The 15,953-nt window shown below is 49.2% G+C and overlaps 1 protein-coding gene across 1 annotated transcript in view; it reads left to right on the forward strand.

The window, feature by feature from the left end:
* Positions 1–15,953, forward strand: part of slc1a8a (solute carrier family 1 member 8a) — a gene marked incomplete at both ends in the record, with an annotated part of 42,456 nt that overhangs the window by 18,634 nt on the left and 7,869 nt on the right. The window contains 5 exons of the mRNA XM_079245270.1: positions 9,212–9,291; positions 11,401–11,616; positions 15,148–15,190; positions 15,264–15,471; positions 15,626–15,725. Of these exons, the coding sequence (XP_079101396.1) occupies positions 9,212–9,291; positions 11,401–11,616; positions 15,148–15,190; positions 15,264–15,471; positions 15,626–15,725 (647 nt within the window). The remainder of the gene's footprint in view (positions 1–9,211; positions 9,292–11,400; positions 11,617–15,147; positions 15,191–15,263; positions 15,472–15,625; positions 15,726–15,953) is intronic.

The following is a 15,953-nucleotide window of genomic DNA, read 5'->3' on the forward strand; positions in this document are numbered from 1 at the left end:
CAGATGTTGATCCGGATGCTGGTCCAGATGTTGGTCCGGATGCTGATCCAGATGTTGGTCCAGATGCTGATCCAGATGCTGGTCCAGATGCTGGTCCAGATGCTGATCCAGATGCTGGTCCAGATGCTGGTCCAGATGCTGGTCCAGATGTTGGTCCAGATGCTGATCCAGATGCTGGTCCAGATGCTGGTCCAGATGTTGGTCCAGATGCTGGTCCAGATGTTGGTCCAGATGCTGATCCAGATGTTGGTCCAGATGCTGGTCCAGATGTTGGTCCGGATGCTGATCCAGATGTTGGTCCGGATGCTGATCCAGATGTTGGTCCGGCTCACTCCCAACATTTAATGGAATCTAATTTAGAGCAGGACCATTCTCAGAGAAACATCATGAAGATCCGTTCAGGAGTTTTGTATAAATCTGCTAACAGATACCACAACATGACCTCGTGGGGAGAGGTAACTAGGTAACTATCTGGACAGTGAGTGTGTTTGGGATCTTTTAGATAGAATCAGCCGTGCAGCAGACTTACACTGGCCAAACTGTGATATCTGCTGAACTCTATTCCCTTCAGATCCATGCTTGGCTTCTTTTACAGGAACTTATCATACAGACGTATACATGGCTGGAATTCAGTCCTCTGGTGTTTTTCCACTGCTGGTAAAGACGTTTGTTCCTTCCAGTCAGACCTGATCTGTTCAGAAATCTGTGTTTTGGTGGATTATAAAACTGTCTTTCTGGCCTAGAACTGAAATCCCACACAGGAATAGAAAGTTACGTTCTGGTTAAACTGCAGCATCTTAGATGTTAGTTAAAAATAGCCGGGTAAGTCTGACGTGTCCTTCCTGGTAGAATTGATCCGTCTCAGCCAGAATAAACTCCACCAGCTCTCTCTGCCGTATGTCTATAATCGCAGTTTATTTCTAGAAGACTCTGAAACCCAACTTAAGCTCATCCTGGTCCATCTACCAGCCTTCCAGGTGGAGCTCAGCCGGTGCTGGACTGATGCAAGCAGACCTTTGTACAGCCAGTCAGCATTTCTGGATCGTCACCGAGGTCCAGGGTTCAGGTCCGGGGTTCTGGTCCGAGGTTCTGGTCTGAGTTCAGGTCCGGGGTTCTGGTTTGAGTTCAGGTCCGCGGTTCTGGTCTGGGGTTCTGGTCCGGGGTTCTGGTCTGAGTTCAGGTCCGGGGTTCTGGTCCGGGGTTCTGGTCTGAATTCAGGTCCGGGGTTCAGGTCTGCGGTTCTGGTCCGGGGTTCTGGTCTGAGTTCAGGTCCGGGGTTCTGGCAAGGGTTCTGGTCTGAGTTCAGGTCTGCGGTCCTGGTCCGGGGTTCTGGTCTGAGTTCAGGTCTGGGGTTCGGGTCTGGGATTCAGGTCCGGGGTTCTGGTCCGGGATTCAGGTCTGGGGTTCGGGTCCGGGGTTCTGGTCCAGGGTTCAGGTCCGGGGTTCAGGTCCAGGGTTCAGGTCCAGGGTTCAGGAACAAATTCAGGTCCGGAAATGTTAATTTTTTACTCAATTTTTTAATCTCTTTATATTTTTCATTCATTCATTTTATTATTTCTATGTCATTTATTTATCATTTATGTAATATTTTATTGGATTCCTTTTTATTTTTATTCTTTTTTCTACATTTTCCTTTTTTTTGTATTTGTTTAGTTTTTATATAAATGTGGATAAATTCGTGAATAAAGGCTCCGAGAACCTCGCAGGAAAACCACGTGCACATGTCAGACACGCTACACCCAGATTTGCGGCCTGGTTGGTGGTTTTTAGGTCCGAGTCCATCCCTACACCCAGATTTCCGGCCTGGTTGGTGGTTTTAGGTCCGAGTCCATCCCTACACCCAGATTTCCGGCCTGGTTGGTGGTTTTAGGTCCGAGTCCATCCCTACACCCAGATTTCCGGCCTGGTTGGTGGTTTTAGGTCAGAGTCCATCGCTACACCCAGATTTCCGGCCTGGTTGGTGGTTTTAGGTCAGAGTCCATCCCTACACCCAGATTTCCGGCCTGGTTGGTGGTTTTAGGTCAGAGTCCATCCCTACACCCAGATTTCCGGCCTGGTTGGTGGTTTTAGGTCCGAGTCCATCCCTACACCCAGATTTCCGGCCTGGTTGGTGGTTTTAGGTCAGAGTCCATCGCTACACCCAGATTTCCGGCCTGGTTGGTGGTTTTAGGTCCGAGTCCATCCCTACACCCAGATTTCCGGCCTGGTTGGTGGTTTTAGGTCCGAGTCCATCCCTACACCCAGATTTCCGGCCTGGTTGGTGGTTTTAGGTCAGAGTCCATCCCTACACCCAGATTTCCGGCCTGGTTGGTGGTTTTAGGTCAGAGTCCATCGCTACACCCAGATTTCCGGCCTGGTTGGTGGTTTTAGGTCAGAGTCCATCCCTACAACCAGATTTCCGGCCTGGTTGGTGGTTTTAGGTCAGAGTCCATCGCTACACCCAGATTTCCGGCCTGGTTGGTGGTTTTTAGGTCCGAGTCCATCGCTACACCCAGATTTCCGGCCTGGTTGGTGGTTTTAGGTCAGAGTCCATCGCTACACCCAGATTTCCGGCCTGGTTGGTGGTTTTTAGGTCAGAGTCCATCGCTACACCCAGATTTCCGGCCTGGTTGGTGGTTTTTAGCTCCAAGTCCATCCCTACACCCAGATTTCCGGCCTGGTTGGTGGTTTTAGGTCAGAGTCCATCGCTACACCCAGATTTCTGGCCTGGTTGGTGGTTTTTAGGTCCGAGTCCATCCCTACACCCAGATTTCCGGCCTGGTTGGTGGTTTTAGGTCAGAGTCCATCCCTACACCCAGATTTCCGGCCTGGTTGGTGGTTTTTAGGTCCGAGTCCATCCCTACACCCAGATTTCCGGCCTGGTTGGTGGTTTTTAGGTCCAAGTCCGTCGCTACACCCAGATTTCCGGCCTGGTTGGTGGTTTTAGGTCCGAGTCCATCCCTACACCCAGATTTCCGGCCTGGTTGGTGGGTTTTAGGTCCGAGTCCATCGCTACACCCAGATTTCTGGCCTGGTTGGTGGTTTTTAGCTCCAAGTCCATCGCTACACCCAGATTTCCGGCCTGGTTGGTGGTTTTAGGTCCGAGTCCATCCCTACACCCAGATTTCCGGCCTGGTTGGTGGGTTTTAGGTCAGAGTCCATCGCTACACCCAGATTTCCGGCCTGGTTGGTGGTTTTAGGTCCGAGTCCATCCCTACACCCAGATTTCCGGCCTGGTTGGTGGGTTTTAGGTCCGAGTCCATCGCTACACCCAGATTTCTGGCCTGGTTGGTGGTTTTTAGCTCCAAGTCCATCGCTACACCCAGATTTCCGGCCTGGTTGGTGGTTTTAGGTCAGAGTCCATCGCTACACCCAGATTTCTGGCCTGGTTGGTGGTTTTTAGCTCCAAGTCCATCCCTACACCCAGATTTCCGGCCTGGTTGGTGGTTTTAGGTCAGAGTCCATCGCTACACCCAGATTTCCGGCCTGGTTGGTGGTTTTAGGTCCGAGTCCATCGCTACACCCAGATTTCCGGCCTGGTTGGTGGTTTTAGGTCAGAGTCCATCCCTACAACCAGATTTCTGGCCTGGTTGGTGGTTTTTAGGTCAGAGTCCATCGCTACACCCAGATTTCCGGCCTGGTTGGTGGTTTTTAGCTCCAAGTCCATCCCTACACCCAGATTTCCGGCCTGGTTGGTGGTTTTAGGTCAGAGTCCATCGCTACACCCAGATTTCTGGCCTGGTTGGTGGTTTTTAGGTCCGAGTCCATCGCTACACCCAGATTTCCGGCCTGGTTGGTGGTTTTAGGTCAGAGTCCATCGCTACACCCAGATTTCCGGCCTGGTTGGTGGTTTTTAGGTCCGAGTCCATCCCTACACCCAGATTTCCGGCCTGGTTGGTGGTTTTTAGGTCCAAGTCCGTCGCTACACCCAGATTTCCGGCCTGGTTGGTGGTTTTAGGTCCGAGTCCATCCCTACACCCAGATTTCCGGCCTGGTTGGTGGGTTTTAGGTCCGAGTCCATCGCTACACCCAGATTTCTGGCCTGGTTGGTGGTTTTTAGCTCCAAGTCCATCGCTACACCCAGATTTCCGGCCTGGTTGGTGGTTTTAGGTCAGAGTCCATCCCTACACCCAGATTTCCGGCCTGGTTGGTGGTTTTTAGGTCCGAGTCCATCGCTACACCCAGATTTCCGGCCTGGTTGGTGGTTTTTAGGTCCAAGTCCGTCACTACACCCAGATTTCCGGCCTGGTTGGTGGTTTTAGGTCAGAGTCCATCGCTACACCCAGATTTCCGGCCTGGTTGGTGGTTTTAGGTCAGAGTCCATCCCTACACCCAGATTTCCGGCCTGGTTGGTGGGTTTTAGGTCCGAGTCCATCGCTACACCCAGATTTCTGGCCTGGTTGGTGGTTTTTAGCTCCAAGTCCATCGCTACACCCAGATTTCCGGCCTGGTTGGTGGTTTTAGGTCCGAGTCCATCGCTACACCCAGATTTCCGGCCTGGTTGGTGGTTTTAGGTCCAAGTCCATCCCTACACCCAGATTTCCGGCCTGGTTGGTGGTTTTAGGTCCGAGTCCATCGCTACACCCAGATTTCTGGCCTGGTTGGTGGTTTTTAGGTCCAAGTCCATCCCTACACCCAGATTTCCGGCCTGGTTGGAGGTTTTAGGTCAGAGTCCATCCCTACACCCAGATTTCCGGCCTGGTTGGTGGTTTTAGGTCAGAGTCCATCCCTACACCCAGATTTCCGGCCTGGTTGGTGGTTTTTAGGTCCGAGTCCATCGCTACACCCAGATTTCCGGCCTGGTTGGTGGTTTTTAGGTCCAAGTCCGTCACTACACCCAGATTTCCAGCCTGGTTGGTGGTTTTAGGTCAGAGTCCATCACTACACCCAGATTTCCGGCCTGGTTGGTGGTTTTAGGTCAGAGTCCATCCCTACACCCAGATTTCCGGCCTGGTTGGTGGTTTTAGGTCAGAGTCCATCGCTACACCCAGATTTCCGGCCTGGTTGGTGGTTTTAGGTCCGAGTCCATCCCTACACCCAGATTTCCGGCCTGGTTGGTGGGTTTTAGGTCCGAGTCCATCGCTACACCCAGATTTCTGGCCTGGTTGGTGGTTTTTAGCTCCAAGTCCATCGCTACACCCAGATTTCCGGCCTGGTTGGTGGTTTTAGGTCCGAGTCCATCCCTACACCCAGATTTCCGGCCTGGTTGGTGGTTTTAGGTCCAAGTCCATCCCTACACCCAGATTTCCGGCCTGGTTGGTGGTTTTAGGTCCGAGTCCATCGCTACACCCAGATTTCTGGCCTGGTTGGTGGTTTTTAGGTCCAAGTCCATCCCTACACCCAGATTTCCGGCCTGGTTGGAGATTTTAGGTCAGAGTCCATCCCTACACCCAGATTTCCGGCCTGGTTGGTGGTTTTAGGTCAGAGTCCATCCCTACACCCAGATTTCCGGCCTGGTTGGTGGTTTTAGGTCAGAGTCCATCGCTACACCCAGATTTCCGGCCTGGTTGGTGGTTTTAGGTCAGAGTCCATCCCTACACCCAGATTTCCGGCCTGGTTGGTGGTTTTAGGTCAGAGTCCATCCCTACACCCAGATTTCCGGCCTGGTTGGTGGTTTTAGGTCCGAGTCCATCGCTACACCCAGATTTCCGGCCTGGTTGGTGGTTTTAGGTCAGAGTCCATCCCTACAACCAGATTTCCGGCCTGGTTGGTGGTTTTAGGTCAGAGTCCATCGCTACACCCAGATTTCCGGCCTGGTTGGTGGTTTTTAGGTCCGAGTCCATCGCTACACCCAGATTTCCGGCCTGGTTGGTGGTTTTAGGTCCGAGTCCATCGCTACACCCAGATTTCCGGCCTGGTTGGTGGTTTTAGGTCAGAGTCCATCGCTACACCCAGATTTCTGGCCTGGTTGGTGGTTTTTAGGTCAGAGTCCATCGCTACACCCAGATTTCCGGCCTGGTTGGTGGTTTTTAGCTCCAAGTCCATCCCTACACCCAGATTTCCGGCCTGGTTGGTGGTTTTAGGTCAGAGTCCATCGCTACACCCAGATTTCTGGCCTGGTTGGTGGTTTTTAGGTCCGAGTCCATCCCTACACCCAGATTTCCGGCCTGGTTGGTGGTTTTAGGTCAGAGTCCATCCCTACACCCAGATTTCCGGCCTGGTTGGTGGTTTTTAGGTCCGAGTCCATCCCTACACCCAGATTTCCGGCCTGGTTGGTGGTTTTTAGGTCCAAGTCCGTCGCTACACCCAGATTTCTGGCCTGGTTGGTGGTTTTAGGTCCGAGTCCATCCCTACACCCAGATTTCCGGCCTGGTTGGTGGGTTTTAGGTCCGAGTCCATCGCTACACCCAGATTTCTGGCCTGGTTGGTGGTTTTTAGCTCCAAGTCCATCGCTACACCCAGATTTCCGGCCTGGTTGGTGGTTTTAGGTCCGAGTCCATCCCTACACCCAGATTTCCGGCCTGGTTGGTGGTTTTAGGTCAGAGTCCATCCCTACACCCAGATTTCCGGCCTGGTTGGTGGTTTTAGGTCAGAGTCCATCGCTACACCCAGATTTCCGGCCTGGTTGGTGGTTTTAGGTCAGAGTCCATCCCTACAACCAGATTTCCGGCCTGGTTGGTGGTTTTAGGTCAGAGTCCATCGCTACACCCAGATTTCCGGCCCGGTTGGTGGTTTTTAGGTCCGAGTCCATCGCTACACCCAGATTTCCGGCCTGGTTGGTGGTTTTAGGTCCGAGTCCATCGCTACACCCAGATTTCCGGCCTGGTTGGTGGTTTTAGGTCAGAGTCCATCGCTACACCCAGATTTCTGGCCTGGTTGGTGGTTTTTAGGTCAGAGTCCATCGCTACACCCAGATTTCCGGCCTGGTTGGTGGTTTTTAGCTCCAAGTCCATCCCTATACCCAGATTTCCGGCCTGGTTGGTGGTTTTAGGTCAGAGTCCATCGCTACACCCAGATTTCTGGCCTGGTTGGTGGTTTTTAGGTCCGAGTCCATCCCTACACCCAGATTTCCGGCCTGGTTGGTGGTTTTAGGTCAGAGTCCATCGCTACACCCAGATTTCCGGCCTGGTTGGTGGTTTTTAGGTCCGAGTCCATCCCTACACCCAGATTTCCGGCCTGGTTGGTGGTTTTTAGGTCCAAGTCCGTCGCTACACCCAGATTTCCGGCCTGGTTGGTGGTTTTAGGTCCGAGTCCATCCCTACACCCAGATTTCCGGCCTGGTTGGTGGGTTTTAGGTCCGAGTCCATCGCTACACCCAGATTTCTGGCCTGGTTGGTGGTTTTTAGCTCCAAGTCCATCGCTACACCCAGATTTCCGGCCTGGTTGGTGGTTTTAGGTCAGAGTCCATCCCTACACCCAGATTTCCGGCCTGGTTGGTGGTTTTTAGGTCCGAGTCCATCGCTACACCCAGATTTCCGGCCTGGTTGGTGGTTTTTAGGTCCAAGTCCGTCACTACACCCAGATTTCCGGCCTGGTTGGTGGTTTTAGGTCAGAGTCCATCGCTACACCCAGATTTCCGGCCTGGTTGGTGGTTTTAGGTCAGAGTCCATCCCTACACCCAGATTTCCGGCCTGGTTGGTGGGTTTTAGGTCCGAGTCCATCGCTACACCCAGATTTCTGGCCTGGTTGGTGGTTTTTAGCTCCAAGTCCATCGCTACACCCAGATTTCCGGCCTGGTTGGTGGTTTTAGGTCCGAGTCCATCCCTACACCCAGATTTCCGGCGTGGTTGGTGGTTTTAGGTCCAAGTCCATCCCTACACCCAGATTTCCGGCCTGGTTGGTGGTTTTAGGTCCGAGTCCATCGCTACACCCAGATTTCTGGCCTGGTTGGTGGTTTTTAGGTCCAAGTCCATCCCTACACCCAGATTTCCGGCCTGGTTGGAGGTTTTAGGTCAGAGTCCATCCCTACACCCAGATTTCCGGCCTGGTTGGTGGTTTTAGGTCAGAGTCCATCCCTACACCCAGATTTCCGGCCTGGTTGGTGGTTTTTAGGTCCGAGTCCATCGCTACACCCAGATTTCCGGCCTGGTTGGTGGTTTTTAGGTCCAAGTCCGTCACTACACCCAGATTTCCAGCCTGGTTGGTGGTTTTAGGTCAGAGTCCATCACTACACCCAGATTTCCGGCCTGGTTGGTGGTTTTAGGTCAGAGTCCATCCCTACACCCAGATTTCCGGCCTGGTTGGTGGTTTTAGGTCAGAGTCCATCGCTACACCCAGATTTCCGGCCTGGTTGGTGGTTTTTAGGTCCAAGTCCGTCACTACACCCAGATTTCCGGCCTGGTTGGTGGTTTTAGGTCAGAGTCCATCGCTACACCCAGATTTCCGGCCTGGTTGGTGGTTTTAGGTCCGAGTCCATCCCTACACCCAGATTTCCGGCCTGGTTGGTGGGTTTTAGGTCCGAGTCCATCGCTACACCCAGATTTCTGGCCTGGTTGGTGGTTTTTAGCTCCAAGTCCATCGCTACACCCAGATTTCCGGCCTGGTTGGTGGTTTTAGGTCCGAGTCCATCCCTACACCCAGATTTCCGGCCTGGTTGGTGGTTTTAGGTCCAAGTCCATCCCTACACCCAGATTTCCGGCCTGGTTGGTGGTTTTAGGTCCGAGTCCATCGCTACACCCAGATTTCTGGCCTGGTTGGTGGTTTTTAGGTCCAAGTCCATCCCTACACCCAGATTTCCGGCCTGGTTGGAGGTTTTAGGTCAGAGTCCATCCCTACACCCAGATTTCCGGCCTGGTTGGTGGTTTTAGGTCAGAGTCCATCCCTACACCCAGATTTCCGGCCTGGTTGGTGATTTTTAGGTCCGAGTCCATCGCTACACCCAGATTTCCGGCCTGGTTGGTGGTTTTAGGTCAGAGTCCATCGCTACACCCAGATTTCCGGCCTGGTTGGTGGTTTTAGGTCAGAGTCCAACACTGTGCCTAGATTTGATGCACAAGTCCAATTTGGAGTCCAGTTTTTTTCTTTCAGCTAAAATCAGCACATTTCTTTTACTGCTTTTAACTGTTTTCACCTCGAAAGTATTTCATCATACTCAGGATTCAGGACTCTTTCTGGAAAGACTTATTCCAGTTTGTAAACAGTGTGAGAATGTCGCACCCAGGCATCCATAAATATTTCTCAGGGATAATGAGAGTTTTCATCATTTTGAGATTTTGTTTTTGGCTCATCATCTTTTACTGCGGTCACCAGAAATGATTCTTCACGCTGAGCTTTTGCTTTTTTCTCACTGCAGGCAAAGATCTACTTCTCTTTTCCTGGAGAGCTGCTGATGAGGATGCTGAAGATGCTCATCCTTCCTCTCATTACCTCCAGGTAGGTCATCAGGTTCCAGGTTCCATCCTCATGGAAAGATCAGAGTTTTGGGGTTATTAAACCTTACCATGTCGGTGCTCGGGGGTCCAAAGTCAGACATCTCCCCCCACCATTACTCCTGCAGCAGGTTGAAGCGTTTCCCTTGGAGACAGTGGAAAGAAAAAACCTTTAACAAGAAGGAAAACTTTAGAGGTGGCTTGTGCTGGTGAGGATATGCTAACAGATTACTTTCCCCCATGAGGCTAGCAGAGTCTGTCTGTATGCTATGCTATCTTTGTCTTTTTGTTCCTGTTTGTTGTTGTTTTGCACACGTTACTTTCACTTAGCAGTGGGAGAAAGACTGTAAAACGCAGTGTATGACATCCAGCAACCTCGCCTGCACATAAGGAGAACTTCACCTTATATATACATATATATATACATATATATATACATGTATATATATATATATATATATATATATATATACATTTTTTATCTCAGTCCACAGTAAACACCCGGAAGTTTTAATATTAGACAAGAAGGGCTTCCACGTCCTCTCAAATAAGGCAGCTTTACCCGTCAAAGTCAGTCTAATTTTTTCAACCTAAGAAAATGGAGTACCTCTCTAACCCAGTGTGTGTTGTTAGGTGGGACTCGGGATTTCTATTTTAATCAGTCTTCTCGCCAATAGAGTTGTAAATGCTATCAAGTCTTTTTTAGCTAGGGAAAGAGTTGTTGCAAGGGGCCATAGCCCAAACAGGGCAGTCAGAGCATTGGGAGTGGCCTCCTTACCAATTACTTTGGATAAGGTGCTGAAGATCTTAGACCAGAACCCAGTCAAAGAGGGACAGTTCCAGATCATGTGTGAATAATTTGCAGTGGCTTAAGCACCAATCACAGAAGGGAGACACTGTATTAAATGTTCTGACAAGCCGAGCTTTGGTGTCGTGAGCTAGATGAAGGATTCGGCACTGCATAAAGCTGTGTCCAGCACAGATTGAGGACTTGTGTACTCTTAGTAGGATCTCCTGCCATTTTTCCTCCCCAATCGCCCCTCCCGAGTTTGTCTCCCAAGCTATTTTAAGAGTGGTAGCAGATCCTTGACTGAGGTCAAAGATATCCAGATAGAGGTTTCAGGAATGAGTCAATATCTGAGGACCTAGGAAGAACAGGGAAGCTTGGGAATGACCTATGAACAAAATTCCGTATTTGTAAATATCTAAAAAAGTGTTCCTTAGGGAGCGAGAATTGGCTAGCTAACTGCTGAAAAAAGGCAAAAATAGAATCAACATATCAATCTCTAAGAGTTATAATCCCCAGCCTAGCCCACATAGAGAAGGTGCTGTCCAATAATGATGAGGGAAAATGGAAATTTTTGCAAGGGGAGCTCCAATGGAGAGTGTTTGTAGACCAAAATGGTGTCTAAATTGAGTCCAGATTTTAATACTAGAGGCCACCACCGAATTTCTTGTGTAGTTAGAAAGAGGGAGAGACAAGGGTGAGTACAGCAGAGCATTTAGTGAGGCTGGATGTACAGAATTTGCCTCCAAAATTAACCATGATGGAGGGTCTTCCATATTTTCATAATTAACCCAATAGCTCAAATTTCTTATTTTTGTTGCCCAATAGTAATAAAGAAGGTTAGGTAACACCATTCCACCCAGAGCTTTAGGTCTCTGTAAAACTTGTCGACTAGTCTAGGGGTCTTCTTATTCCACACAAAATCCAGAATAAGGCTGTCCACTTTGTGGAAAAAAAAGAAAGAAAGGAAAATTGGGACACATTGAAATAAGTATAAGAACTGTGGGAGAATATTCATTTTAACCGCATTTATTCTAGCAGCAGTAGAAAGATTTAGTAAAGACCATCGCTCCATGTCCAGCTTTATTTTGGCGAGCAGAGAAAGAAAGTTTTTCCTGTAGAGATCAGTCAGAGTTTGGTCGATATACACTCCGAGATAAACAAAGCCAGAGGTCACAACCTTAAATGGCAAATTTTGAGGTGTAAGTGAGTTTCTATTTGCCGGTCCTCCAATAATAAACAATTTGCTCTTGCTGAGATTAAGTTTATATCCAGAGAATCCACCACCTGCAGCTGATTTCTCTCTTTTGTTTCACTCGTTGTCAGTTTAATGTCAGGTCTGTCGTCCATGGAGTCTAAGGCGTGCTGCCGGATGGGCGTCCTCACCGTCACCTACTACCTGTGGACCACCTTCATGGCCGTGGTGGTCGGCATTGTGCTCGTCGTCATCATCAAACCTGGCGTGGGGACAGAGATGGAGAGCAACCGATTGGGCGGCGGACCCGTCATGACTTCAGCCGATGCCCTACTCGACCTGATCAGGTGAGAGGAAATATCAATCAATTCTGAGTCCTCATTGATCAGTTTATTAACTGACTTCAGCGAGGACATAGTCTCTGAATTTTGTCCCTTTTACCGCACCGTACTGCGAGGATTATGTCAACTTTGCTGCTGGAAAATGAGGAACTTTGAAATGATGTCTCTGTTGAAGACGGTGTCAGACACACCAACCTCAGCTGACTCCAACCAAACGTAGAACACAGACCATCTCTCTCCTACACACACACACACACACACACACACACACACATCAATCCCATTACAGTCCAGGCCGATCGGGGTATTTTTAGTAATCCTGCAGGATAACTATCAGATTAACCGAGTCAGTGATCTCTGCTGCGGCACGTTGGCAGACCAAACTCTCGTGCCAACATTGAAGAGATGCACGAGCGGGTTGACCTCTGACCCCTGAGTAAGGTCAGCTGAGTCAAAGAAGCCTACTCTCCAGAGAGACTGGAGTCAGAGGTTAGCCCAGAGTCTGACTGTCACATGACGAAAGATGGCCGCTGATGGTCTTTCGCTCCTGGTGTCCCAGCCAGGAAGTCGGAAAGTCGCCAGTAAAGAATGAATGAACTGAAGCTGCAGCGCTGGAAAGAAACGGCAACATGGAGCCAGAACGCCGTTATTTAACCTCAGAAACAGTCGGGATCTGCGGATGTTCGTATTAAGTGGATCTTTAGAGTTAAACTTGACTTGCGGGTGTGTTGAAATGTCCCACATTTACTAGAAGACCTGAAAGCAAACATGCAGAAGCAGAGGCAGAAGTGATGGATCCAAACCACCGGCCTGCTTACATAAACACACATCCACAGGCTGGGTGTCCTCCGGGTCCCGACAGAAACCCGACACGTGTCAGATGACTACATACGTGTCGGAATCAACATGGCAGACGTCTCCCTGAGTTTCTGTCCCACAACGACGAGACTGTTCCCATGGTGACAAGACAGACGTCTTTCTAAATGAACTGTAGTGAACAGTGATGTAGTTTGTAGTTCGTCCCTGTCATGTTGCTATGCTACATGCTAGCTCTGCTGCTTCCTGCATGGACGTCATGTAGGCTAGGGATGTGAATCTCCACCACTGAAACCGATTCGATACGCATCCCGATACACTGCCAGCGATACGATACATTAACGATACAGTGAAGCCCCTGCAGATACGATACGATGCGATTCGATTCATTAATGATTTCACAACAATTCAAATTCATACAATATGATCCAGTATGATGTGATTCATGATGTGACTCTAAACTATTCAACACAATACAAAGGAATTTACAATCCACATCTGGTTTTTAAACAACCTTACAATTATTTTATCTTCCTTTTCTCTGTGAATGATGTACTTGATGTTTGGCTCCTAATAAGTATACATATAAATTTAACTTGGGAAGAAGATGCAATTCACTGGGGAACATACAGAGACAGTACTGTTTTATTTTTCCAATAACTAAACCAAACAAAAGCCTTTTTCATTACATTTGTTTGTCATTAACAAACTAAAATTTACTTCAGGAATTTCTCTTTTGACCTCTTAATAAAACAAAAAAATGAACCATTCATTATCAGTTCTTTTAACATATCGTGCTCCAGCTGTAAGTATTTGGCTGAAAGGCACATTAACTGTAAACATCACACACTGAGGTGTGTCTTTTTACGTGCAAGGTCCATACTGCATTCCCTCTTAGTGCAAAAAAAAGTGTCAATGCATTGACTTCAACAATAAACAAAGAACCTTTCATAAAACAGCTCTTTCATAACTGCTAACAATGTATGAAAAAGTCCAACATACTGGTGGTGATCCAGTCCTGCCAGCTCACATCATTGAGGGATTTATTTCATGTGGCTTAGTTTCAGGTTTTTCTTCAGGAATATTAGTTGCTCAACATGTTCAGGTAGAAGCAGACTGCGCTGTGCTGTAACTATGTCACCAGCCGTGCTAAAAACACACTCTGATGGAACACTAGTTGCTGGGATGGATAAGAAGCTTCTGGCCAGTTTGGAAAGCAGTGGAAGATCCATCTGTTCTTTCCAGCACTGCAACACATCCCCATTCAGAGAGAAGCAATCCCTCCCCCTGTACTTTCCCTCCTTAGCTCTGTCCCCCATGCTCTTCTTTGGTGCTCTTGGAGGGAAGAAATTTCCAAACATCTGGTCCAAGGGTGACTTCTTTTTGGGGGGTTCTGGGAGAAGAGAAATAATACTTAATACTGCAGGATGATTCTATAATGAAATCCTACATCCTTTACCATCAACTCACAACTATGTTAAAATTTAAAACAACACAAATTTGTCTCTGCCTCTTCCTCCTCCTCTTCATCACTGTCATCCCCTGTGTGGAAGCTCTGGTGGTCAGCTACAGAGTCAGCTGCCGGTCTCTCGTTCACCACCCTCTGCCTGACAACAATCAGCACATAGAAGCCGTTAGATTTCTTTCAATTTAACAGTACAAACACTTTGGATACAAGATGCTGTAGATTTTCTTCCCATTTCTTCCACTTCAGCTGTTATCTTCAGGAAGATGGTGTCCCGAGTGTCGTCATCTTCCAGGAATTCCAGCTCTTTGAAGCAGGGATCAGGTGCTGAGGCTTTGTTGAGGAGGTCCTGAATATATGTGTTGCGGGTGTCAAAGTCTGAAATCCTCTTTCATCTCAAAAATGACCTGTAGGTCAGTGTCATTTGGCTGAAAATGTTCCTTCAGTTTGGCCAGCGTTGGGGCGATGATGGCAAGCGATGCTGTTCCACCTTGTGGAAACATCATGCACTAGCTTGTGGTGTTTCAGGTGCAGCTGGGTTTGGATTTCACGCAGTGCTTCACATGCTTTGGGGCTTTTGTGGAAATATGTCACAATCTTCCTAAATTTTACCAGGAGGACTGACACCTTGTCTACTTTTAGGGCCTTTTGAGAGGACAAATTAAGTGTGTGTGCGATACATTGTATATGTAGCTTCATCTCTGCAAGCGTTCCAGCCAGTAACGTGTTTGATGCATTATCAGTGAAGCTCGAGCTTATTCAGTCCAAACTCCTCTACAACATCAGTCAGCATCAAAACGCTTGTTGAACGGCATTTCTGCCTCCACGATGCTCCAGATGTTGATACTGGTGAAGGTCTGGACTGCAGCAGACCAGTTCTCCTGGTCCACCATGCTGCTGGGATGTGGTTCAGCACGCTGAAATCTGCAAGACGTTGTCTGGATGGGAGCAGATGTTGCTCTAAAACAGCTGTCCAAAGTCGAGGGCTGCAGGTTTTCCATGTATCCCTGCTCCGACACACCTGGATCACATTAAATGGATCCAACTGCCAATGAAGTTCTGCACAGTGACAGGTCCATTTGATTCAGGTGTGTTGGAGCAGGGATACATGGAAAACCTGCAGGACTGTGGCCCTGGAAGACCCCTGCTCTAAAACCTGCATGTTGCTTTCAGGACTGACGGACGTTGAATGAATACGAGACTCTGACGGGGACTTTTAGATCAGAGTAACGCTCATTTTCTCTCCCGTCCCACAGAAACATGGTTCCTTCCAACCTGATTGAAGCCACATTTCAGCAGGTAAAAAGAGTGTAAAGTCACCATTTGTGCTCCTCGCTTTGCTTCCTCTAACACTCCTGACTGTCTTCATCAGTACAAAACAGACCTGATCCCCATCCTCAAAGTCCCAACCAGAACCATCCAGCCCAACTTTGTCTACGTGGTCCCCGATGACAGCAACCCCAAAGGCCGGACGGTGTACCTGGAGCTGACTCCGCCTCCAGAAGTCATGTACAAGACGAGTCCCGGCAGCAGCCAGCAGATGAACGTCCTCGGCATCGTCATCTTCTCCGCCACCATGGGTGAGTCCATGTTTCTCCGCCAGACTCCGCTACGCGTCTGGAAAACAGACGTCACTACTTTGTTGTGTTTAAACGGAGCTTTTACTGTTTAAGGAGGTTTACATGAAAGTACGTGCAGGGGTTAAACGTGCACACGCCTGTTCATGTGCTGCAGGTCTGCTGCTGGGCAGAATGGGAGAACGTGGAGCTCCACTGGTCAATGTCTGCCAGTGCATCAACGAGTGTGTGATGAAGATCATCAACGCAGCTGTGTGGTGAGTCTGGGTGCTAACCGGGCTCATCATCCTGCAGGACTGACCCGATGACCCGCCGTGGTGCAGTCATCGAGTCCTCCTGCAGGAAGACTCCGCCCCCCTGCAGGTTCTGCACCTGAGCTGATTAACACCTGCAGGAGCTCCAGTCCCTGATCAGACACCTGCCGCCAACACGCCGTCTGATCGCTGCAGAAACACTCTCTCTGACCACGTCTGACAAGCTTGTAT

Source organism: Telmatherina bonti, assembly GCF_933228915.1.
Source record: "Telmatherina bonti genome assembly, chromosome: 8".
NCBI lineage: Eukaryota > Metazoa > Chordata > Actinopteri > Atheriniformes > Telmatherinidae > Telmatherina > Telmatherina bonti.